The following is a 25,825-nucleotide window of genomic DNA, read 5'->3' on the forward strand; positions in this document are numbered from 1 at the left end:
ATGTTTTTTTTTTGTGTTTTCAAATTAAAATTAAATTTTGAGATAAAAAATTAAGTTTCAATTTTCTTACTCAAAATATTCTCTAATCATTCTAAAAACCAAAAATCAAACCAAATCTAAACAAGCTTTATGGGTCATGATCTATTTTTCTCGACATGATTAAAATACAAAACCACCTCTATTAAACTCTCATCTTGATACGATCAACGCAAGGTCAAATTCGGATTTTGATGTAAAATGTGCAACTATCTATTTTTACAGCAACAGTCATAATTCGTAATCCGACTGTTGGATCGGGCTGAAACTTTATATGGAGTCTCTTGTGATGTTGTCCTACCTTGGGTTAAAATGTCAGATCAATCGGAGTTCGGAAAGACATCGCAATACGGGTGAACAGAGCTTGTATGAATTTTATATATGATATCCACATGATTAAGGAATTAAGTAATTGTTATTGTCTTCTTGAGGCGAATTCTCTTCTAGCAGGCATCATTATGAATTCATTAATTAAAATCATAACTTTCGGAATGCGTAAATGCAAATTTTATTGGAATTATATTGTGCAAGGCTATTGAAAGACAGTAAATATGTCTTTCAATTGTTCTTACAGTCACAATATCTTATTCTCTGACTGCTTATTAGACAACCGTCTTCTCCATCAGAGCTGGGCATGATTGATATCGTAAGCATCAGAATCATCAAGCTTCAGCTTAACTAGTTCGCTGATATCATATGGATAGGCGTCCTTTGGTGACTGACGTTTATATGCTCTTTTTCCAAAGGCCCAAGCTTTAGCTTCAGTAAAATGGGCTCCATCCCAGTACACATAGTCACTCCTGTTGCTACATGGGAAGGAGAGAGATTTACATGGGACTGAACCAGGTTCTACCTCGCAACAGCTCTTACGGGTTTGTGTAAAACCTGCAAGCAAGAAAAAATAATTTTGGTATCACAAAAAAGTCGTCTTCAACGGTGAGAGAAAGAGAGCAAGGGAGGGAGGGGATTCGTACCTGTATTCGTCTGATCATCAGAATCAATTTCGTAAGAGTTTATGTAGGTAAACACAGCATCAGAATGCCTATTATTAAGTTTTCTGAGTAGTTTTTGAAGCTTGTCGTTGAAAATTTGAACATCATCATTGAGCTTGTATGCACATGAAGATGCATCTAGTTCATTGGGATTTTTTTGTATGTTGGACGGCATACATCCTACCCGAATAAGTCCGAACACAGCTATCTTTCTTGCTCCTGAGCAATACAGTTTCTGGCAGCGAGGGAAAAAAAACGGAATGAAGTGGGGCTCTTTGTTAGTATCCAATCACGTCAAACATTAATTGCTGTTTTACAAGAGACATTAAGTAGGGCTGACCTCCAGCTGAGTTTCATAAGTTTCAATTAGAAGTTGAGCATATTCTTCAGGAGTATATAGCTTGCTGCTATTGTAGTCGTCCAAGAAATAATTGTTGAGGTAGTCGTTATGACCCATATCAGACACATAGATGCATTGGCTTAAGTACTTCCTAGCAACTTCCTCGCTTCCCAAGATCTTGGCAATTCGTGAAACCGTGATATTGTGATTATATAACTGAATATTCATGGTAAATAGTTCTCCCTTCACATTCACAAAAGAATCATATGAATAGTTAGCGTTGCCAAAGCATACAAGATTCATAGTACTGAATAGTATAAGGTTTTAGTTATGAGAGACATATGATCAGCAATCACCGTAAGATAGCCAGTTAAATCAAGGATGCCAGCTCCATTCGATCCATAATTTACACCATCTAGAAAATTGGTGCAACTTCCGACACCAAAGTCCGAAATGTAACTGTCGAAACCTAATTGTTCAGCTGAAACAAAAAATAATAATAATTAAGATCTTCATAATAGAGTATAAAAACAATAACAATGATCACAGCTATCTAATTGTAATTTAATAAAACGGTCACAACTATCTTTTATTTTCCATTAAAGAAAACTAAAACACTATATTTAATTTGTAATATAAGGGAGGAGAGCAAACTGCAGACCAATGGTGTCAGCTATGTTGAGACCGTTGCTGCACCTTCCTGAAGCCCCAGTATCAAAGTCGATCCCATAAGGAAGGTAATTAACTTTAGCTGGAGTGCTAAGGTAGTTATTGTTTCCGTTATCAAAGAGGGAATCTCCAAAGACGAAGTAGCAAGGAACTTGAGGTACGGCCTTTCCAGAAGTCCAGTGTTGCCAGTTTGACACCAGCAACACCACAGACAACACCCACAATACCTTAACCCCACTTTCCATTGACAAATAAAACGAAAGAAGGAAACAAAAACAGTAAATATAGAAAGAAGGAAGAAGTGCGTAGCTAGGGAAGATCGAGTGCTTTGAAGTAGAACGAACCAGGCTTATTTATAGAGTGGAGATCTAGCTACCAGCTTGTAAATGTGTTGTTCTATTGTAAGCCACGTGTTTTTTTCAATCTAATTGGTTTACAATGCCTTATAGATCTGATAGTACGTATCATGTCTCCTTAGACTTGTCACTTACAGTATTTCTTTCCCTTTATTTTTGGGAGTTTGCTTTCTCCTTCAAATTGATCAAATATCTCTTTATTTTCTGTACTTGCTTTAATAATTTTCGCTTCTTTCATAGTCTTACTTAATGTAATTTTAAACCATTTTTCCTTTTTTAGTTCTACGACAAATATAAGTTATTGTTGTTTTATTTTTTCAAACTACTCTTCAAAAATAGAATTGGTAATTGAATAGGCGATTGCACTTTCTTCAAAATTAAAATTGGTATATCCTTTTATGTGGCTTTTGTTTTATTTATTTTGTAAAAATATTTTTATATCAAGTAAAATCATCTATAATAATGTCAATATCTGAATACTTGATTTTAAAAATATTTTCTAAGATTTAAATATATCACTTTCAAAATTAACTTAAAACGTTCTTGTTTTGTTATTATATTTTATGGTAATTAGAAACTCATTTGTATTTGATTTGAACAAAAAATCTTCTTTTAAAAAATCCTGATAAAAAAAGTATTTTTTTCATATTTTTTCAATAAAATTAAATATTTTGCTATAACTATTCTCTTGTAACAAATAAATTATATTTTTATTTAACTATTGTAAAAATAGTAATTTATTTTGTATCAATTTAATATTAATAAAATTATTATATTTTTTTGAAAAAGAATAACTAGTCCTATTAACTGTAAATAATTATATGAATATTTTAAATACTTATCATATACTAAAAGTATTATTTCAAGAACTAGCCATGTGAAGGAATACATCATTTTGATAATTATACATATACTAAAAGTAAATATGTTTTACTGTAGAAATGACAGCTGAATGTTTTTTTGCTTTTCACTGTAGTGGGTACTGTAATGAAATGATGATAAATCTGAATATTTTTAAGAAAATAAATTTTTTTAAAATTGTTTTTCTCTAACTGTTTTTATCATTTTATACTTGACATATTTATCATCATATTTTTTTTTATCTTCACTTTTTTAAATATCTTTTTAATTTTTTTTCTTTACACTTTTTTATGAAAAAAATATTATTTTTTTTCACTCTTTACAATTGAAATATTTATTATTTTACACTTTGCCTATTTATGCTATTTTTTTTTATTATTATCTTCATTCTTTTATAATTGTTTTTATAATTTTTTTCTTTGTTCTACTTTACATTTCTTTTTGAAAAATTATTATACAAAGAAGAAATCATTTTTCAATGTAGAAATTGCAATATTATTTTATTTTTTTACTACGTTAAAAATGAGTTTAAGATCTTACAAATCTTTATTAATACATGTGATTTTCATTATATTTTATATATTATATGTAAGTATCAACCTTTTTTATCTGTTGTCAAAAAACAAGTTAATAATACCTATACATTAATTCATTTGCATTTTAAAAAAATTATTAGCAATGTTAATATTTTATTATATGTAAGCGAATAGAATTGTTAATATTTTTTAGTTTTGTATTTATAAGCATAAATAGTTCTTGATTTATTTAATTAAATGTGTATATATGAATATTTTGATTTATAATTAAAAATTTTATTATAAAAAAACACATTTAAAAATTTTATATATTACTTTTTTTACTAAAAAAGTTATCCCATTTGTATCAAAACACGAGTAGAGTAAGAGTAAAATAGCTAGTTTATTATAATACTATAAAACTGAAAACGAAAGGGAATGGGGGCACACAACCATTTAATATTCTTGTTGGCAGTTGGAAAAATAATAAGTGCTACATTATGGCACTTTCTGAATTGAAACGATTGAATTATTTTGGATTCTTGCGCATAATGAAGTAATTCGCTTTTATTTCTTCATCTACCATAATTACTTGCTGGTCGGGGTAAAAGCCGTACCAAGAAAAACACCATGTGTCTCAATTTCATCATTGGTGTGAAAAACATTCGAAGAAAAGAGATAATTTGGCAAACAAATTAAAAAGAAATGATGAATTAACATGGTATTAAAAAGTTTTGATGAAATAATGTAATTTTAAATATTACGGTTTAAAAATATAATATATATTTTATATCACGATTCTGAATCGATTTAATCAATGTTTTGTTGTTGAACCGCGATATCAAGTTATTTCCTTCACATCTCTACTTGACTCAATAACTATTACAACTATATAATGTCAATTGTACTAGAGCAGAAACAGGTATTGCATAAACACCTTTTAAAATATGATTAAATGATTCTTTAAATTTATGTTTGAAGTTGCTAACAAAATATCAGGCATAAGATCAATGGTATCCTATAAGTTCACACTAAATTTCTTCTACTCCATTCTTTATTGCTGAATGTTTATCTAATATTATACAAATATATGTTCTATATAAGATCAATGGTATCCTATAAGTTCACACTAAATTTCTTCTACTCCATTCTTTATTGCTGAATGTTTATCTAATATTATACAAATATATGTTCTATCACCAGTAACATGTCTATATAAACAAAGAAAAAACAACTCTAATTAGAATTCTTTTCTTCAACAATTACAAAAGCCAATGGGAATATCCTATTATTTGCATCAAAAACAACTACAGGTAATAACTTCTCATCATATTGCCCCTACAAATATTGTCGTCAACATTAATAAGTGCTCTACAATACTTGAAACCTTCAATGCAAGATCTAAATGACAAAAAACACTATAAAAAAGAAGGAATAAAAAGTACTTTTTGTATGTAGAGTTGAAAGGGATATTGCATCGCTAGTACCATCGAGTGAAGAATTATATGATATGATCTCGCAATACGAGGGCATTGTGTTTGGTTTTCATTCTAGTAAGAACAAGTTTCCTGGTTTTGGTATGACCGATAATTGGGTAAAGCAAAGTATTTTTTTGGAGCTTTGAAAGCTAATCTTTTTTTTTCATAATTTGGATGTTATGCATATAAAAAAGAACATATTTGAAATAGTTTTACCATGGTGATGGACATGAAAGGGAAGACAAAGGACAACATGAAAACTAGAATGAATATGCATTTCTTTTGTCACAGTAAAAAGATAAAGTTGGTTTATGATGGGTCACGGGTCGCAAAGCCCAAAGCCAACTTCGCCGTAGATAAAAAGACACACTTACTTGTTTATTAATGGCTTAAGCATATGCGTTTTCCTGATGGATATGCTTTGAAAATATCTAGATTTGTGAATTTGGAGGGTGACATATTGTATGGAATGAAGAGTCATGATTACCATGTGTTTATGCAAACATTCATATCAGTTTCTTAAAAAAAAAAATTATTATTTTTGTTTCAAATTAATATTTTTTGGTGTTTTCATATTGTTTTGATGTATTGATGCCAAAAAAATTTTTAAAATAAAAAAAATATATTATTTTAATATATTTCTAAATAAAAAATATTTTAAAAAACAATTATTATCACATTTCTAAACACAAATTAAGAATGAGTGACTTTTCTCAAGTGGTTGTGGTTTTTACATATTAGTGAAACATGGGCATAATCAAACAACTTTTTTAAATTTAAAAAAACATGGCATAATCAAACAATATTTTTAAATATCATTGTGAATAATAATTTAAAGCAATTTTTTAAAATTTTAAAAAAGTGTTTCTTGGCCTAGGAGGTTAAGTTTGCGAGTGTGACATTTTTTTCTTTTACATTAATCGGACGACTAAAAAAAGCAATAGAGTTGTTGAAGTTTCTGGATGTTTTTTTTTTTTGTGTTTTCAAATTAAAATTAAATTTTGAGATAAAAAATTAAGTTTTAATTTTCTTACTCAAAATACTCTCTAATCACTCTAAAAACCAAAAATCAAACCAAATCTAAACAAGCTTTATGGGTCATGATTTACTTTTCTCGACATGATTAAAAGACAAAACCACCTCTATTAAACTCTCATTTTGATACGATTCACGTAAGGTTAAATTCAGATTTTGATGTAAAATGTGCAACTATCCAGTTTTACGGTAACAGTCATAATTCGCAATCTGATCGTTGGATCGGGCTGAAACTTTATATGGAGTCTCCTGTCATGTTGTCCTACCTTAAGTTAAATTTTCAAGTCAATCGGAGTTCAGGAAAGTATCGCAGTACGGGTGAACAAAGGCTGTATGAATTTTGTTATTTACTTCTTTTTGACTTATAAATTTTTTATTTAGTTATGATTCTTTTCCAAAATATCTTCAAGATAAATTCATTGAAACCAAGATCGATTATAGTTTTTGTGGCCAGAATCTAGTTGATACTATTGTTTTTCTCTCCTTTTCTTTTTTAACAATTCTTTGTTTTTTTTTCAACATTTAGGGATTGGAATATAAAAAAAATAAAGTTTGAAACTAAAATGTAAAAATCTAAACTATAAAGATAAATTATGTAAAAAACAAAAAACTTTAAGAATTCATCGATAACATTCCTCCTGCAGAACCAGGGGGGGAAAATGATTGATTGTGTAACCAACTGTCATTTGCACGGCATGATGACCAACACTTTTAACTTTTAAAGTTTCTCCTAACCCGCGTTATGTTAATTTTTAGAAACTCCTAAAATGAACACGTATTTCCTTACAAGGAAGTTCAAAGCTAAAATAATATATTTTTTATGAATAAATAATAGCTAAAATAAAATTGACAACAACAAAATAAAGCTTCAAAGCTAAAGTAATTTATTTTTTTGAAAATATTGTTTTATATATATAAAATTCATCTTCCAAAACTTAATGTACGATTTAAGCAAATAAAAGAGACAGGTAAAAACATGATTTTTCAAAAATGGTTGTTATGTGATATAATTATAAACTCTCATTAGTGCATTTTATAATGTGATTAAGGAATTAAGTAATTGTTATTGTCTTCTTGAGGCGAATTCCCTTCTAGCAGGCATCATTATGAATTCATTAATTAAAATCATAACAACTTTCGGAATGCGTAAATGCAAATTTTATTGGAATTATATTGTGCAAGGCTATTGAAAGACAGTAAATATGTCTTTCAATTGTTCTTACAGTCACAATATTTTATTCTCTAAGAACTTATCGTCTTCTCCATCAGAGCTGAGCATGATTGATATCGTAAGCATCAGAATCATCAAGCTTCAGCTTAACTAGTTCGCTGATATCATATGGATAGGCGTCCTTTGGTGACTGACGTTTATATGCTCTTTTTCCAAAGGCCCAAGCTTTAGCTTCAGTAAAATGGGCTCCATCCCAGTACACATAGTCACTCCTGTTGCTACATGGGAAGGAGAGAGATTTACATGGGACTGAACCAGGTTCTACCTCGCAACAGCTCTTACGGGTTTGTGTAAAACCTGCAAGCAAGAAAAAATAATTTTGGTATCACAAAAAAGTCGTCTTCAACCGTGAGAGAAAGAGAGCAAGGGAGGGAGGGGATTCGTACCTGTATTTGTCTGATCATCAGAATCAATTTCGTAAGAGTTTATGTAGGTAAACACAGCATCAGAATGCTTAGTATTAAGTTTATGTAGCAGTGCTGGAAGCTTGTCGTTGAAAAATTGAACATCACTGTTGAACTTTTCTACACATGAAGAAGATTCATCTACGTCATTGGGATGGTTTTGTCTGTTGTGCGGCATACATCCTACCCGAATAAGTCCGAACACAGCTATCTTTCTTGCCCCTGAGCAATACAGTTTCTGGCAGCAAGGGAAAAAAAACGGAATGAAGTGGGGGTCTTTGTTAGTTTCCAATCGCGTCAAACATTAATTGTTGTTTTACAAGAGACATTAAGTAGGGCTAACCTCCAGCTGAGTTTCATAAGTTTCAATAAGAAGTTGAGCAAATTTTTCAGGAGTATATTGCTTGCTGCTATTGTACTCTTCCTTGAAATAATTGTTGAGGTAGTCGTTATGACCCATATCAGACACATAGATGCATTGGCTCAAGTACTTCCTAGCAACTTCCTCGCTTCCCAAGATTTTGGAAATTCGTGAAACCGTGATATTGTGATTAAATAACTGAGCATTCATTGTAAATAGTTCTCCCTTCACATACACAAAAGAAACATATGAATAGTTAGCGTTGCCAAAGCATACAAGATTACGCAAAATTCATACGGAATAATACAAGGTTTTAGTTATGAGAGGCATATGATCAGTAATCACCGCAAGAGAGCCAGTTATATCAAGGATGCCAGCTCCACTAGATCCATAATTTACACCATCTAGAAAATTAGTGCAACCTCCGACACCAAAGTCCGTAATGTAACTGTCGAAACCTAATTGTTCAGCTGAAACAAAAGAATAATAATTAAGATCATAACTGCCCACATTACTAAACTCGGTTATGTTGAGACCGTTGTAAATTTATGTTTCAAGTTATACAAGAAACAAAAGAATAAACCTAATCATCCTTCTTCTAATAAATTATGTAAATTTCAGCAACAAAAACATTAGTACCAGACTTAGCAAGATTTCTAATTTTAATTTAATACAACGGTCATAACTATCTAGTGAGAACATATTTATTTTCCATTAAAGAAAACTAACACACTATATTTTGTATTATAAGAGAGGAGAGAAAACTGCAGACCAATGGTGTCAGCTATGTTGAGACCGTTGCTGCACCTTCCTGAAGCCCCAGTATCAAAGTCTATCCCATAAGGTAGGTAATTAACTTTAGCTGCATTGTCAAGGTAGTTATTGTTTCCGTTATCAAAGAGAGAATCTCCAAAGACGAAGTAGCAAGGAACTTGAGGTACAGCCTTTCCATAAGTCCAGTGTTGCCAGTTTGACACCAGCAACACCACGGACAACACCCACAATGCCTTAAGCCGACTTTCCATTGACAAATAAAATGAAAGAAGGAAACAAAAACAGTAAATATAGAAAGAAGGAAGATGTGCGTAGCTAGGGAAGAGTGCTTTGAAGTAGAACGAACCAGGCCTATTTATAGAGTGGAGATCTAGCTAACCAGTGCATCTTGTAAGCGTGTTCTGTTGTAAGCCACCTGTTTTTTTCAATCTAATTAGTTTACAATGCAACAGTAAGTATCCTTAAATCTTGTCACTTACAGTATTTCTTAGAATTGTGTGGCTTCAGTAAAATGGGCTCCATCCCAGTACACATAGTCACTCCTGTTGCTACATGGGAAGGAGAGAGATTTACATGGGACTGAACCAGGTTCTAGCTCGCAACAGCTCTTACGGGTTTGTGTAAAACCTGCAAGCAAGAAAAAATAATTTTGGTATCACAAAAAATTATTGTTGCTTACGAGCCCTTTTTAGCTTTCTTGATGTGGTAATTTTAAACCATTTTTCCTTTTTTAGTTCTATGACAAATATAAGTATTGTTGTTTTATTTTTTCAAACTTCTCTTCAAAATTAGAATTGGTAATTGAATAGGCGATTACACTTTCTTCAAATAGCCAACTAGGTATATCCTTTTATGTGGCTTTTTTTTGTTTATTTTGTAAAAATATTCTTATATCAAGTAAAATCATCTATAATAATAATGTAAATATCTGAATACTTGATTTTAAAAATGTTCTCTAGGGTTCAAATATATGACTTTCAAAATTAACTTAAAATGTTCTTGTTTTGTTATGATTATAGTGCATTTTGTTTACAAAGTCTTAAAATGAAGGACATAACTTCTATGCACTGCCCAAGATCTTTGACTATCCTAGCCAAACTAGTTAGTATTACTTCTTATTTTGTTCTATAAAGGGGCTCATGAAAATACCCCCCCCCACCTCTTCCTGTTTATTGATGGAGTTAGATGGTAGTGTAGAGAACTAATGAGAGGTAGTTTCACAAAAGAATTAGCAGTATCATTATCATACTGATTAGTGAGTTTGGCGATATGTTCCTTTGTTGGCTGGTTATGCTTTTTTAAAAACTATTTAAAATTAATTATCTTGATTTTCTATAAATTGAATGCTACCTATCAATCTATTTAGAATATGAAATGATTATATGAGTATTGAGTTTACCTTATTGAAAGGTAGCTTAAAGGGGATTAAACAACCTTTTTAAAGGTTGTGGTGGCTATAGATAAAATTCATAGACGATGTAGCTTGGAGGGTAGGTCATACTTCATAAGTAATCATGTTCAAATTGGGTTAAGCTTGTTGTGGTGCCTAGTGTGTAAGAATGTAATATTCAAAATGAGTTTGAGAATTTTTAAATATTCCTATTAGAGTGCTTATTATTGCAGAATATCCTAAGACTTAACCTTAGGTGACCAGATAAACAATGTGTCCAATTAACTCTTTCTTAGCTCATTTAAATTTGATTGGTTATGACTTGTATTGTTTTGCTGACTACCATAATATTATTATGGTAAGTTGTGTTAATTGTATTTACCATACAAACCAAATAGCCCTCAAATCAATGTTAAATATGTTTAAAATATGATAAAAGGATGTTCCTTTAAGATTGCCATCAAATAGGTGTTAAATAGATTTGATTAAGTGATTCTTTTTTTTTCTTCTCTAATTGATAGTGTAGTCCACCACCACCTAATAAAATAGATAGGGATGAAGGCTTCTTCATCTACCATAATTACTTGTTGGTCGGGGTAAGAGCCGTACGAAGAAAAACACCTTGTGTGCTCAATTTCATCATTGGTGTTAAAAACATTTAAAGATAAGAGATAAATTGGGCAGACAAATTAAAAATAAATGACGAATTAACACGATAATAAAAGTTTTTTGATGAAATAATATATTTTAAATATCATGGTTTAGAAATGTAAAATATATTTGATGTCATGGTATGGAATCAATGTTTTATTATTGAACTGTGATATCAAGTCATTTTCTTCATGTCTCCGCTTGACTTAATAATTACTACTATACCTATATAATATTAATTGCACTAGAGTTGAAACAGGTATTGCATGAACACCCTTTAAAATATAATTAAATGATTCTTTGAATTTATGATTGAAGTTGTTAACAAAATATTAGGCATAATACCAATGGTATCCTATAAGTGCACACTAAATTTCTTCTACTCCATTATTTATTTATGAATGTTTATCTAATATTATACAAATACATGTTGTATCACTAGTAACATGTCTCTGTAAACAAAGAAAAACAATCTCTAATTAGAATTACTTTCTTCAATAATTGCAAAAGTCAATGGAAATATCCTATTATTTGCATCAAAAGCAACTACAATCAATAACTTCTCATCAAATCGCCCCTACAAATATGTGTCGTCAACACTAATAAGTGCTCTACAGTACTTGAAACCTTCAATACAAGATCTAAATGACCAAAAAACTCTAAAAAAAAGAATAAAAATGGACCTTTTGTAGGTAGAGTTGAAAGGGATATTGCACCACCAGTACCATCAGGTGAAGAATTGTATGATATGGTCTCGCAATACGAGAGCATTGTTTTTGGTTTTCATTCTGGTAAGAACAAGTTTCCTGGTTTTGGTGTGACTGATAATTGGTTAAAGCAAAATATTTTTTTGGGGCTTTCTTATTGAAAGACTAATCTCATATACCATAATTTGGATGTCATGTATATATATAAAAAAAACATTGTTGAAAATATTTTTACCATGGTGATGGACATGAAAGGGAGGACAAAGGACAACATGAAAGCTAGAATGGAATACCTTTCTTTTGTCACAGTAAGAATATGAAGTTGGTTTATGATGGGTCATGGGTCACAAAGCCCATAGCCAACTTCGCCTTAGATAAAAGGCACACTTATTTATCTACCAATGACTTAAAACTATGCGTTTTCCTAATGGATATGCTTTGAAAATATCTAGATTTGTGAATTGAAGGATGTCATATTGTATGGAATGAAGAGTCATAACTACCATATATTTATGCAAACATTCATACCACTTTCTTATAGGGATTTTTTGCTAAAAGGGATATGACATGCACTCATAGAGATTAATTACTTTTTATATATATAGATATATGCTCTTACAAGTTTCATACCTAACACATGAAGAAGCTTGAAACGAATATCGTCTAGACAATCTACAAACTTGAGATGATATATATTCCCTCCATCATTCTTAGACTCAATAGAGTATATACCTATATATTTAACTTTTGAGGTCTTGTCTAGTATAGATAGATGTATGCATTTGAGAGTTTAAGGATTATATATGTATCCCAAGGAAATTTATAGTTTTTTTCTTAAAAGATTTAAAGCATTCATTTATTCAATCTCTATTTAATTCCATGCAAATACTTGTTCAACCTTAAGAAAAAAGTTTAAAACAAGGTGTATGTTTAGGTTTCAATATACAAGACTTATACCGTTGAAGAAATTTCAACATTTATCTCGTACTATTTTAAGTCTCACTTGAAAACAAGAATCTACCGCATTCCAAGACATGATGATGGTGAGGAAGTACCTTCGAGTGAGAATTTGTCAATATTTTCCCATCCTATATGACCTTTATCAAAAAATGCAGTGAGGAAAAGATATGATCGTTCTAGAGTTGATTGATTATCCATTGTGAAAACCAAACCTAGAAGTTATGTTCAGGTTGTTCAGGATTGTAACAATGAAGTAACTATAGGAAACAATGTCTTTTAACTTGATAAGTTAGTTGATCCATATCGAGTTTCTCTATCAATCAATTTAAAAGAAAATTTAAATTTTAGTGGCATTGATAATATTTTTATTGATGTTGATGCTATGGAGTTAAATGATAAATTGAGAACCAATTGGCATACAAAAGTCAATGAAGATGATGAGATTGACGAGCTTCAATTCAATGAAGAAGAAGATGATGGACATGAAGAAGAAGATGAGGATTTTGATTAAAAAGACTTCTAACTGATTTTATATGTAAAACATCAATGTGTAATGAAATTGACATTAATGTAATTTTTTCATATGTAATTTCTCCATACCGACAGTATGTGAAATACCAACAAAATTATCGATGTACTTAGTTTTTCGGAGAGTTAGAGAGTTAAAAAAAAATTACAGGACTTTGCCACTGAAAATTTGAATCACCCATGGAATTACCATGAAACATAATGTCATCAAAACATTTTAGGGGGTTCTAAAAAAATTTCAATGTTAGTTACCGATGGAATGACCAATAGATTGTAAAAATTATGAAATATTTAACTTATCGTCGATAATTCCATTCGTAATTATATTTAATAATTTTATTAAATATTCAACCCCTTTCTCTCACCCTCACAATACTTGCCACACACACACACCAATTAATTGACCAAAAAAATTCCTTTAGACTCTCCCAAAAGCCAAAAGACATAAGACTTAAACACACAAAAAGGACTCTAACCTTAGCCAGTGGTTATCCTCTCCGCCGAGCACCAATGATAGCTATGATAGTCCTCTTCCTTTTTCCCTTGAGAATCCCTCATCTCTTCACTGTAAAAGAGCTACAACCACACACCATAGACCCAAAACTCCATCACCAATGATGACTCCAAGTGATGCAACATCTTTAACTTGTCACCATCTCATAACGAGATCCTCATGTCCATTACAACCACAACTACTAACACTGAGTAGTAACAGCACCACCCAACACATAGTTGCTCAGACAACCTCGCCAACAAACCACCGAGATAAAATCCACTATCCTCTTCCACCTCCAACTAGTAACGACCAATTTCCTCACCAGTCCAACGATAGCAACTTTGGTCAAAGAACACCGACAACATCCTCTTCTCCTATAGTGACATCGACGATGATAGCCTAGCCTCTTCTCATATTTTTCTCAAACATCATGAGTCAAAAAGATCAGTCATTAAAAGCCACAAAGATTCGAGTTCATCATACTTCTATGTGTATAATCTCTATTTCTTCAATAGTGTAGTCCATAGTGGCACACTAATGCCCATATTATAGTATGATGAAGTTTTATGATGTGTTAGTATAAATACTATGTCTGTTAATTGGATATTTTGGATGATGGTTTCGTAATTTTTTTTGAAAGATTTAACATTCAATTTGCAATTGATATTTGGCATGAGTTATAAATAAAGAAGTCCAATTAAAGTTGAAATTTGTATTACTGTTATGTGCAAATCTTAAGTGTCCTTTTGATTGACCAAGCATGGAATGAGATTTATTATATAGTTAAAGTGCAGATTGAATTCAACATTATCATATGGTATTCAATTCCATCCATTGTTATTAAAATCGCAAGTTAACTCGTAAAATCGTATGATTTTACAAGTCAACATGTATCTAACGTGCATAATCGAACTAAAAACTCGAAAATCAGTAAAATCGGACTTCACTTGTGTAAAATCAGTAAAATTGATAAACTTTGTAAAATGAGTCCGATTTTATGAATTTACTAAATTTGTGATATAAACCAAGTCAGGGTCAAATTTGACCTTAAAATGTTTGCTAGCCAATCTTGCTAGATTAACCATACTTTCAAACCGTAAATTGGATAAAGCTAAAATTTTACAGGGAAATATTAGACATATAAAAATATATTGTGGTATATTTTTAGATCAAATGGAGTTTGGGAACATAATATTTCAGAGGGTCAAAGTTAGTAAACGTATCTTGTCAAATATGTCAAACTAGACCTTCGTGTACTGTTTGTGATATATCTGGAGCTACCGGAGAAATTGTAATGCGATTAAAGTTGGGATGAAAACAAGACATCTGAAGCTTTCCAACCATATATCGTAGACCCAGTAATTCATCCAGATGAGAGAGAATGACATATATGAAATCAAGACTCAAATCTGCCAAGAATATACAAAATTGGAGATTCAAGCTACATGGAGAAATTTTAACATGAAGACTTTTTTTTATTATTCTATTTTTTTTAATAATTATCTTTAATTTAAATTTTTCTAGAGTATTAGACATTGTTTAGGGGTTTATTTCATTATTGAATTTATGTTAGTTAATTACTAGTTTAGGCTCACTAGCTTTCAACCCAAAAAGAGACTATTAAGTTCATGTGTACTTCCTACCATTTAATGATTCCCTTGGATTGAGAAGTTTTGTTATAAGACTTTTTATTTCTCCATGTCATTAATTTATTAATTCATATCATCTATCTCTCTCATTTTATGTAGATAACTCATTGATTATAAAATTATTGACTCACTTTATCATATTTTAATGTAATTTAATTTTTTGGTTGGTATTGCCAATATATAATTAGTTAAAAAAATTACTTATGATTTTACGATATGAATTTATATTGTATTTTTCGTGTCGTGTTAAAACAACGATTTTGACAACCTTGACAACCTTGATTCCAACTTCTTTTATGAAATATTTTTTTATGCTTACCCTTTTATACAAAAAAATATCAAAATATGATAAAAAAAAAAGTGTGTTTCTTTATGTGAACCAAATCCTAAATAAAAATGTTTGTGTATTTTTAACAAAAACAATAAATAAAAATAAAAATGATTTTTCATATGTTTCAAAAATACAAAAAATAGATTTTTGTTTTCTTGCATTTGTGGATTGTCCATAATCATCGATGGATTTACCAATAAAATTATTGCAGGTAAATGTTTTTGTTTGACGTGATAACTTCGTCAATAAATCTAGCTATATGTGATTATATTATCAATGAAATGACCAACGAAATATATATTACCGATAATATGTTTTTTGATTATATTGTTTCATTTTTTATTATGTCAATAATTATACTTTTGATGGAATCAGACTTTGAACACCAACGGAATATTCTGTCGGTGTCACTACAACATTATCCAGTTTTACCGATGGACTCATTCCGTCGGTGACAACAATGAAATCCGTCGGTGAAAACAATACCGACGGACTCACCGACGGAACACGTCCGTCGGTATAACAGTCGTCGGTAAATCCCTTTTCCATCACTAAGTCTGTCGCAAATAAAAAAAAACACCCATCGACGGACACACCGACGGTCTTACAGACGGATACGCGCGCGCCAAAAATTTTTTTTCCCGCGGGAACATTACCGACGGAATAAATCCGTCTGAAATTTCAAGGGTAATTACCGATGGAATTTCCGTCGGTAATTATGGCATGGCTGGTAATTTTGTTGCAACTCTCTGTGTAATACCGACGGATATTATCCGTCGGTAATTATGGCATGGATGGTAATTTTTTTCCAACTCTCTGTGTAATACCGACGGATATTATCCGTCGGTATGTAATCGCCGACGAATAATATCCGTCGGCGATGCCATCGGTAATGATGGCAAGGATGGTAATTGTTCGGCAACTCTCTGTTAAATACCGACGGATATAGGTATTTAAAATATATAAAAAAAAAATTTATTAATTGTAAAAAACCTTAATAAAGAAATAAAAATGCATTAAAAATTAAAAATGTAAAAGTAATGTTAAATAATATTCATTACAAATTTAATGTGTTTAAAAAACAAAATTAAACTAGAATAGCGGCAGAGCTGGAGGAGGAGGCGGAGGAGGAGGAGGTTGGTTGTTCCCGGGACCATACGGCCAAAAAGAAGCTGCACAAGTATCGTCACCCATCTTTGATCTCATCTCCATGACTATTTGACGGAGCTCATCATAATTCGTCGAGAGTTGTTGATATTGTTGTTTCAACGCAATGAACTCCTCAGACTGGGTGTTCGATACTGATGGAGAGCTTCCAACAGTTGAGACACTACGAGTCGAATGCAAGTTGTCAGCCGTAGTGTTGGAGAGCCCGTAGACCCTATTTTTATCGGGTCCACCAGACGATCCCGCCTCCATCCACAAATCTGGATCGAAATCTGGATGGGTCGACGGATTGTCCCCATATCTCTCCCTCAACCGGCTATTATAGGTCTCCTGAAAATTCCATCGGTAAAAAAATCATCAAATGCAATTCAAGATGCAATTCAAGAAAATAATAACTTACAAAATAAAATGAATGAACGAACATACCACGAAGTGCTGAGCACGGTTGTCCACGAACTGCTGCACCCCCTTTTGGCGGTCTTGACTCCGCACATGCGTCTCTAGAAACAGCTCCATTGGACTCGGTTCACGTCCAAGAGACGCAGCCTGTAAGGAAAAAATAGGTTGAAAGTTAAATATATTATAAGGAACGACAAATTAATTAACGATATATTTCATTAAAATTAATCTTACCATCCGCTTTGCATGTGCGCTGAATGGGACGGATCCGCCAGTGTGCGTGGTCACCGAACCATGAATTTTCCGGTTCCGGTTGTCGGCGCCGGACTGTGAGCGCCGTGAGAACCGCTCTGAGGTCACGTGCTCAATATATGCCGTCCATATTTCCCCCGAGATGAATGGCGGTTTGAATTCCTGCCAAACCGCCACCTCATTCCATCCTTCAAGACCATTATCCCTCGCATGTCTTTTTGATTTTTTTTGGGTGTCATACCAAAAATCACGCAACCTACTTCCATAGTAACAAATTAGAATTTAAAACATAAAATTATAAAACAAAAATAAATATTATTTTTGATGTTACCTAGTTGCCGCGTGATTCTCCCATACCCTCCTCACAACATTGTTGTCCGTCCTATCCCACTCAAATTTGTTCTGTGTATATAAATAATTCATATAAAATAAAAATAGTACAAGATATAAAATTATAAAAATCATTTATTACAAATAAGCTGGAAATTAAAAATTAAAACCGACCTGAAATAACTTAAACCATGCATCGATATTAGGTTTCCACTCAGGATGTTTGGAAACCTGGCTCCATTGAAACAATGGAATCTCCATCGACGATTTAAACGCCAATGTTATAGTCCTTGCAGCCTCAATGTTTGTGAACCTGAAATTAAATAAAAGTAGTAATATTAATTAGTTGTTCATAAATTATGCTATAAGTGTATATAAAAAAAAACTAAAACCTAAACAAACTTACATTGAGAGGTCATCCTTCCATTGTGCCTGGTACTTGCGGGTGAATTGACCCCGCTGTGAAGGCACACCGTTTCTGCGCTGTGAAACCGCGCTAGAAGAGGCAGCATCACAAGTTGGCGTAGATTCCTCGCCGTGATCAGCACCTAAGGATACGTCCTCCTCGCTGCTAGAAGAACTAGCTGCAACCGTCTTCTGACGACGTGCTGTAGATTTCATTCTACGCATCTACACAAATGTATACGAATAATTACATAATTAACTTCGATTATTTAAAAAAAAATTCGACAGAGTCTCCTCTGTACTGGGGGGTCCCAAGTTGTCGACAAAATCATATTACACTTCCAATTTTATTTCACATCCCGATCCAATCATCCTGGATCTCAACCCAACTCATCATCATCAACACAACATTTTATTCAATAACATCATATAGAATTACAACTATGAAAATTTATTGTTAAATTGGTACTTAGAGTTACAAACATCAGATTAAAGTCATACATTCAAATTTACGGATTAATATTACATTTTTAACATAAATTCAACAATAACAATTATAGCAATACAAAAAATAATATCCTAAATTAAGATAAACTAATTAAATGCAATTCTATATAAATAAATTAACATTTTTAAAATAAATCAACAATAACAATTATATATATAAATTAACATTTTTAACATAAATTCAACAATAACAATTATAGCAATACAAAAAATAATATCCTAAATTAAGATAAACTAATTAAATGCAATTCTATATATATAAATTAACATTTTTAAAATAAATCAACAATAACAATTATATATATAAATTAACATTTTTAACATAAATTCAACAATAACAATTATAGCAATACAAAAAATAATATCCTAAATTCAGATAAACTAATTAAATGCAATTCTATATATATAAATTAACATTTTTAAAATAAATCAACAATAACAATTATATATATATATAAATTAACATTTTTAACATAAATTCAACAATAACAATTATAGCAATACAAAAAATAATATCCTAAATTAAGATAAACTAATTAAATGCAATTCTATATATATAAATTAACATTTTTAAAATAAATCAACAATAACAATTATATATATAAATTAACATTTTTAACATAAATTCAACAATAACAATTATAGCAATACAAACAATAATATCAAAACTAAAAAACTAAAATTAATAAATAAAATTAAAAAACTAAAAAACACTACACAACACATAACATAAACACAAAACAAACAATACACAAAACTAAAAAACATTATATCAATTCAAAATAAATTTGGGAATAAAAAATGCTTACCTTAATAATGTGTTGAATTTAAGATTTTATCTACAAACAATACACAAAACAAAGAACACCAAAAAAAATAATCATAATTAAAATAAAAAAATACAAAGATAAAGAAAAAAAAATACATACCTTTTAAAACTACCACCAAAACAATAAAATCCTTCTAAAAGCTAAATATAAACGAGAGAAGAAGAGAAAGGGAGAAGAGAAAGGGAGAAGAGAAAGGGAGAAGAGGAGAACAGGAGAAGAGAAGAAGAGAAAGGGAGAAGAGGAGAAAATGAACAAAGTGGGGGAATGGGCGGTATATAAAGCAATATTTCCGACGGAATTTCCGACGGAAATTAATAGCTGTCGATGGAATTAAATTCCGTCGGTAATTTCGTCGGAAATTAATTGAAATGCGCACCAAAAAAGTTCGAAAATCCCGCCAAACTTTTCGATCCGTCGGCAATTTCATCGGAAATGCCGTCGGTACTGGTGTAGACGGACATGTGTCAGACATGCGTGATCCGTCGGTAATGCCGTCAGTATTTTACGTCGGAAATGTCGTCGGTAACGGTGCAGACGGACACGTGTCAGACATGCGTGATCCGTCGGTGATGCCGTCGGTAATAGACGTCGGCAATACCGTCGGTATTCGCGCAGACGAACACGTGTCAGACATGCGTGCGACAATCCATCGGTGATTCCGTCGGTATTTGACGTCGGAAAAGCCGTCGGAAATCCGTCGGTGAATGTGGAAAAATCCCGTAAATTTTTTGCAACTCTCTGTGAAATACCGACGGGTTATAGGCCGTCGGTAAATCCGTCGGTGAAATGGTAAATTTTTCTTATTTTTTGTATGTAACCCTGTGAAAAAATCTTGAATTGCAACCTTACAGCACACACAACACAATAACAAAGGCTGACCCTTAAAGAAGAATAAATATTTCATGTTTCAAATTATTACATTATAAAAATAAGGCTTTATAACATGTTTAGTTAGTCGGAATTTTCATCTTCGTCCTCTATTGAATTGTTATCATCAGCTTCATCGCACTCTTCAATTTCGTTATCATCTTCTTCAACAACATTCTTTTTTCCACTAGTAGAGCTCAGAACAACATTCAACTCCTCTGCGTCAACATCAACAAGACTATCGTTGAAAACATGAAAATTCGAATTTTCTTCTAAGTCAATCGACGGAGCAACTCGGTATGGTTCAACCAACTCACTAGCTTGAAAGACTTCATCTATCACACTTGTGTCTTCGTTCTCATCCTGAACAACCTCGACACGACCCTTGGGTTTTGTTTTTAAAATGGATAACCAATCAACTCTTGATCGGTCCTTTCTAAAGGAAGGGGTGTATGTGTAATAAACTTGTTGGCATTGCTTTGCGAAAACAAAGACGTCGTTTACGTTGCGGTGTCTAGCTTTTGAGTTGATTTCAACGAGACCATAGTGAGGATCTACTCTGATTCCTCTGTCAGTTGTGTCATACCAATAGCATTTGAATAAAAACACTCTATTTTGCTCGGTATGATATTGCAGTTCGATGACCTCTTCCAATCTACCGTAGTAGTCAACTTCAAACTCACTAGAAGTCGATCCCTTAATACAAACACCGCTGTTGTATGTCTTTCTTCCATGCCCGTATTCTTCAGTGTGAAAGACATATCCATTGACAAAATATCCATTATAGCACTTGACTTTTCTTTCAGGGCCCAGACATAGTAAAAACAGTGAAATAGCAGAACTACCTCCCATTTGATAAACCTAGCTTGTAAATTAAATACAACAATAATCAATAAACGGATATTATGTAACATTGACTACAATTAATTACATTGCAAGAGATAATGAGTTTGTGATAGGACTTACATGTGTTCTAAACCATGTGGCAAATTGTTCATCTTGTAATTGAAAGATCTGGGATTCGGTCAGGTGTGAGTTATTGGACAGTAAGTATCGTCGATGTTGCCTGCAAGGTTGTTCCAAATTATATGAGTGTATGGTATCACAAAACATAAATAGTACACTCTTGACAAAGTTTAAGTCGAACATCTACTTACTTAATAAAAGGTCTCAGCTCATCACAGTTAAATGAGACATAATTGTGTGCTTGTCTGAACTCTATTTCAGACAAATATCTTCCCTTCACGGCATTTTTAGGTGCGGGTCGTCCAGGATTGGAGAATATTGACAAGTTCCCACTTGAATGCACTTCACCACCATCATCATGCCGTGGAACACGGTTTATCCTCGTTCTCAAATGAGGTTCGAAATAGTATGAGATAAATGTTGAGATCTCCTCAACAATATACGCCTCACATATTGACGCCTCAACATGCGCCTTGTTCTTAACCTTTTTTTTAAGATTGAACAAGTACCTGCATATATATATATATATATATTAATTATCAATTAAAAACATTAAAATAAAAATAAAAACATTTAATTATAAATGTCATAGCAACTGTAATATCTAACCTCTCGAATGGATACATCCATCTGTACTGGACCGGTCCTCCAACTTTTACCTCAAACGGTAAATGTACGGGTAGATGCTCCATTGAGTCAAAAAATGATGGAGCGAATATCATCTCAAGTTTGCATATTGTCTCGACGATATTCTTTTCAAGCCTTTCAATGTGATCAACATTCAACTTGCTGGAGCATATGTCTCTGTAGAAATGACTAATCTCCGTTAGTGCATCCCATATCCTCTTTGGCAACAAATCACGAAAAGCTAATGGGATGAGTGTTTGCATAAACACATGGCAGTCATGACTCTTCATTCCATATAATCTGCATTCCTCCGTATTAACCAGCCTTGATATGTTCGAGGCATGTCCATCGGGGAAACGCAGACTCTTAAGCCATTTGTAGACTAGTAGTTGTGCGTTTTTCTCTAGCACGAAGCTTGCTCTTGGTTTTGCGATCCGTGACCCATCACAAACCAACTCCATATTTTTACGATTACAGAACAGCGCTACATCCAATCTAGCCTTGATGTTGTCCTTTGTCTTCCCCTTCACATCCATGACGGTGTTGAAAATGTTCTCAAACACGTTCTTTTCAATGTGCATGACGTCAAGGTTATGGCAGAGAAGATTGGTCTTCCAATAAGAAAGCTCCCAAAATATACTTCGCTTCACCCAATTATGGGTCAAACCAAAACCAGGAAACTTCTGCTTACCTGATTGGAGACCAAACACAATTTCACCGTACTCTGACACAACAACAAACAATTCTTCACCGGAAAGACGCGGGGGTGCAACATCATTTTCAACTCTGCCAACAAAGAAATCCTTTTTGTTCTTTCTGTACCTATGGTTATGTGGCAAGAAACAACGGTGACAGTAAAAAAAAGAAGCTTTACCCCCGTTTGTTAGCGTGAATGCCTTGTTGTTCTCCATACAGTATGGACATGCTAGCTTTCCATGCGTGCTCCAACCAGAAACCATTCCATAAGCTGGGAAATCATTGATAGTCCACATCAAAGCCGCTCTCATAACAAAATTTTGTTTCCTCGAGATGTCATAAGTCAAAGCTCCAGAGGACCATAACTGCGTCAACTCATCAATCAACGGACGAAGACAAACATCTATATTCCGCCCCGGACTGCTCGGACCTGGTATGACCATAGATAAAAACATGAACTCCGGCCTCATACACATCCCCGGTGGCAAGTTATAAACCGTCAGTATGACCGGCCAACAAGAATAAGGAGCAGCAAATGACCCGAATGGGTTGAATCCGTCTGTACACAACCCAAGACGCACGTTCCTTGATTCAGCTGAAAAGTGAGGATGCATACTGTTAAAGTGTTTCCAGGCTTCACCGTCAGAAGGATGAACCATCACTCCATCAACCGCATGGTGTGATTGGTGCCATGTCATGTGCTCAGCAGTCCTTGGTGACATGAATAACCTCTGCATTCTAGGTGTGATTGGGAAGTATCTAAGTTTTTTATATGCCACGAGAGTCTTCCCTCTACCAGTTCTGGGTTTGTAATGGGAATGCCCGCATGTCATGCACTCGGTCATCTCAGCATTTTCAAGGTAGTATAACATGCAGAAGTTAGGGCATATATCAATTTTCTGGTATCCTAAACCGAGGGGTTTCATCATGGACTTGGCAGCATAGAAGTTCTCTTTCAGCCTGTTCCCTTCAGGTAAAATGCTTCTCGCCCATTCAATAATCTTGTCATAACCGACCTCACTCAACCCGTGATCTGACTTGATGGTGAACACCTGTGCTACGGCTGATAATTTACTGTGGTTCGTGCAGCCATCCCATAATGGTTCGTCAGAATCTCTCAACAGATCAAAAAACCTTGCTGCATCTGCATTAGGTTCTTCTTCTATGATTGGACATTCCCTGACATTACCTTCACTCATTCTCATTGCATCCATAACCATATTCCAACTTCATGCATGTTGCTAGCACTAGAAGTTGACCCAACCACCTGTTCTTCCATGCTCTCATCAGGAACAAATAGTTCTCCGTGAGCATACCAACACAGGTAATCTTCCGTGAACCCTTTGGTTAGAAGATGCATCGTTACAACATCTTGATGCAGAAACTTTAAATTTTTACACTTCCTGCATGGACATCTAATACCGCCATCAGTAAAATTCCTCGGAATAGATGTTGCGAAATTAATAAAACCCTGGACACCGTTACAATAATCCATCCTCCCCAATCCTTGGGGTGAGTCCCGATACATCCATGAACGATCATCCATGACTTCTATTGAACCTCTATAAAACATAACAAAAATATTGGTTTTCCCCGACATTATCCAACAAACTAAAACAACACTTATGTTAAATATTCATTATCAATTATCAACTATCAACGTTCATACATACAAATTTATACATATATAAATTTACAGAAATCACAACTTCAAAATATAATTGATAACAATTAAACAAGACACTTAAACAAGCTATTAATTATTTATTTCATCACAATGACACATTTAATTCGGTGTAATTCAAACAAAATTTCAACAATTTACAAACAAATATAATTTGACAAAATCTAAAACAAACTATAACAACTACAAAATTATACATTCATACTACAAGTTTCTTTGACAAATAACAATTAAACAAGTACAAACGCTAACAAAATACATATACTAAAACAATAAAATTCACAATTAAATATTAAAACTAAAAAGGATAGATTTACTTACAAAAAAATGATAAAATCTACAAGAAACAGATATTGTGACCACGTACAAGATATAAGAAACTTGAGTGCTCGTGTTGAGAATAGTGGAGAGTTTGGGATGGGTGTTTGGCTACAGTTTGGGAGGGGAGCTGCAGTTTGGGAGGGGAGAGGTGAGATGGGAAAGAAGAAGAAGGAGAAACAGAGGAAGAGAGTGTCGGCAAATGGGCGCATATAATGGTTTTTTCCGACGGAATACATCCGTCGGTGAAAGTACCACGTCACTGTACGGCTATCTCAGTTTGAATCCCTCGGTAATTTCCGTCGGTAAACTCGCCTGACGTCACCACGCCGTTGCATATTTCCAGACGAGCTGTATAACCCGTCGGCGAAACCGTCGGTATATACCGACGGTTTCGCCGACGGATGTATTCCGTCAGTATATACCGACAGATTTTGAGACGGAATTATTTCCGTCGGTATATATTACCGACGGAAAAATTCCGTCGGTAATTCCGTTGCTTTTCTCCGGTTTTCTGGTAGTGTGTTTTGCTATATTATAGTAGTGAAAGTGTAGCAAAACATTAAAAAAAAAATTAACTAATTTTTTCATTGCTTAACCAAAAAATAATATATTTTCCATGAATAAATACTAGCTAAAATAAAGTTAACAGAAAAAAAATTTACTATTTAAAAAAAAATTCATAACTAAAAGTCCTATTTTCTTGCTTATTTTCAATACCTAATCAAACATTGAAAAATGATTTTCAACTCATTTTTTATGATATATTAAATATAAAAAAGAAATTTAATTTCTTGAAAATCATTTTTTTTATAAAATTCATCTTCCAAAACTTAATGTACTTTCGAGGAAATAAAAGAAACAGGTAAAAACATGATTTTTTTAAAAAACATTTTATGAGATATAATTAAAACTCTCGTTAGTCCATTTTATAATGTGATAAAATGGTTTGCATACGTGGTGACCACAAATGCCATTACAAATGATGACGCTAGAAATTGATTTTTTATTCT

The 25,825-nt window shown here is 32.7% G+C and overlaps 2 protein-coding genes across 2 annotated transcripts; both read right to left on the reverse strand.

Moving 5' to 3' along the window:
- Positions 1-520: 520 nt before the first annotated feature.
- LOC7489432 (GDSL esterase/lipase At1g29670) lies at positions 521-2,369 on the reverse strand. The gene is made up of 5 exons (XM_002324492.4): positions 2,030-2,369; positions 1,725-1,849; positions 1,369-1,611; positions 1,011-1,263; positions 521-921 (listed from the first exon to the last, which is right to left on the reverse strand). The coding sequence occupies exons 1-5, from the start codon at positions 2,280-2,282 to the stop codon at positions 659-661; spliced, it is 1,137 nt and encodes a 378-aa protein (XP_002324528.2). The 5' UTR covers positions 2,283-2,369; the 3' UTR covers positions 521-658.
- A 5,048-nt stretch (positions 2,370-7,417) lies between these two features.
- LOC18107755 (GDSL esterase/lipase At1g29660) lies at positions 7,418-9,389 on the reverse strand. The gene is made up of 5 exons (XM_006372010.3): positions 9,051-9,389; positions 8,624-8,748; positions 8,261-8,503; positions 7,900-8,155; positions 7,418-7,810 (listed from the first exon to the last, which is right to left on the reverse strand). Exons 1-5 carry the CDS (start codon positions 9,301-9,303, stop codon positions 7,548-7,550), a joined length of 1,140 nt encoding a protein of 379 aa, XP_006372072.1. The 5' UTR covers positions 9,304-9,389; the 3' UTR covers positions 7,418-7,547.
- Between the last annotated feature and the right edge of the window lie 16,436 nt (positions 9,390-25,825).

Source organism: Populus trichocarpa, chromosome 18 (assembly GCF_000002775.5).
Source record: "Populus trichocarpa isolate Nisqually-1 chromosome 18, P.trichocarpa_v4.1, whole genome shotgun sequence".
In the NCBI taxonomy this organism is placed as follows: Eukaryota; Viridiplantae; Streptophyta; class Magnoliopsida; order Malpighiales; family Salicaceae; genus Populus; species Populus trichocarpa.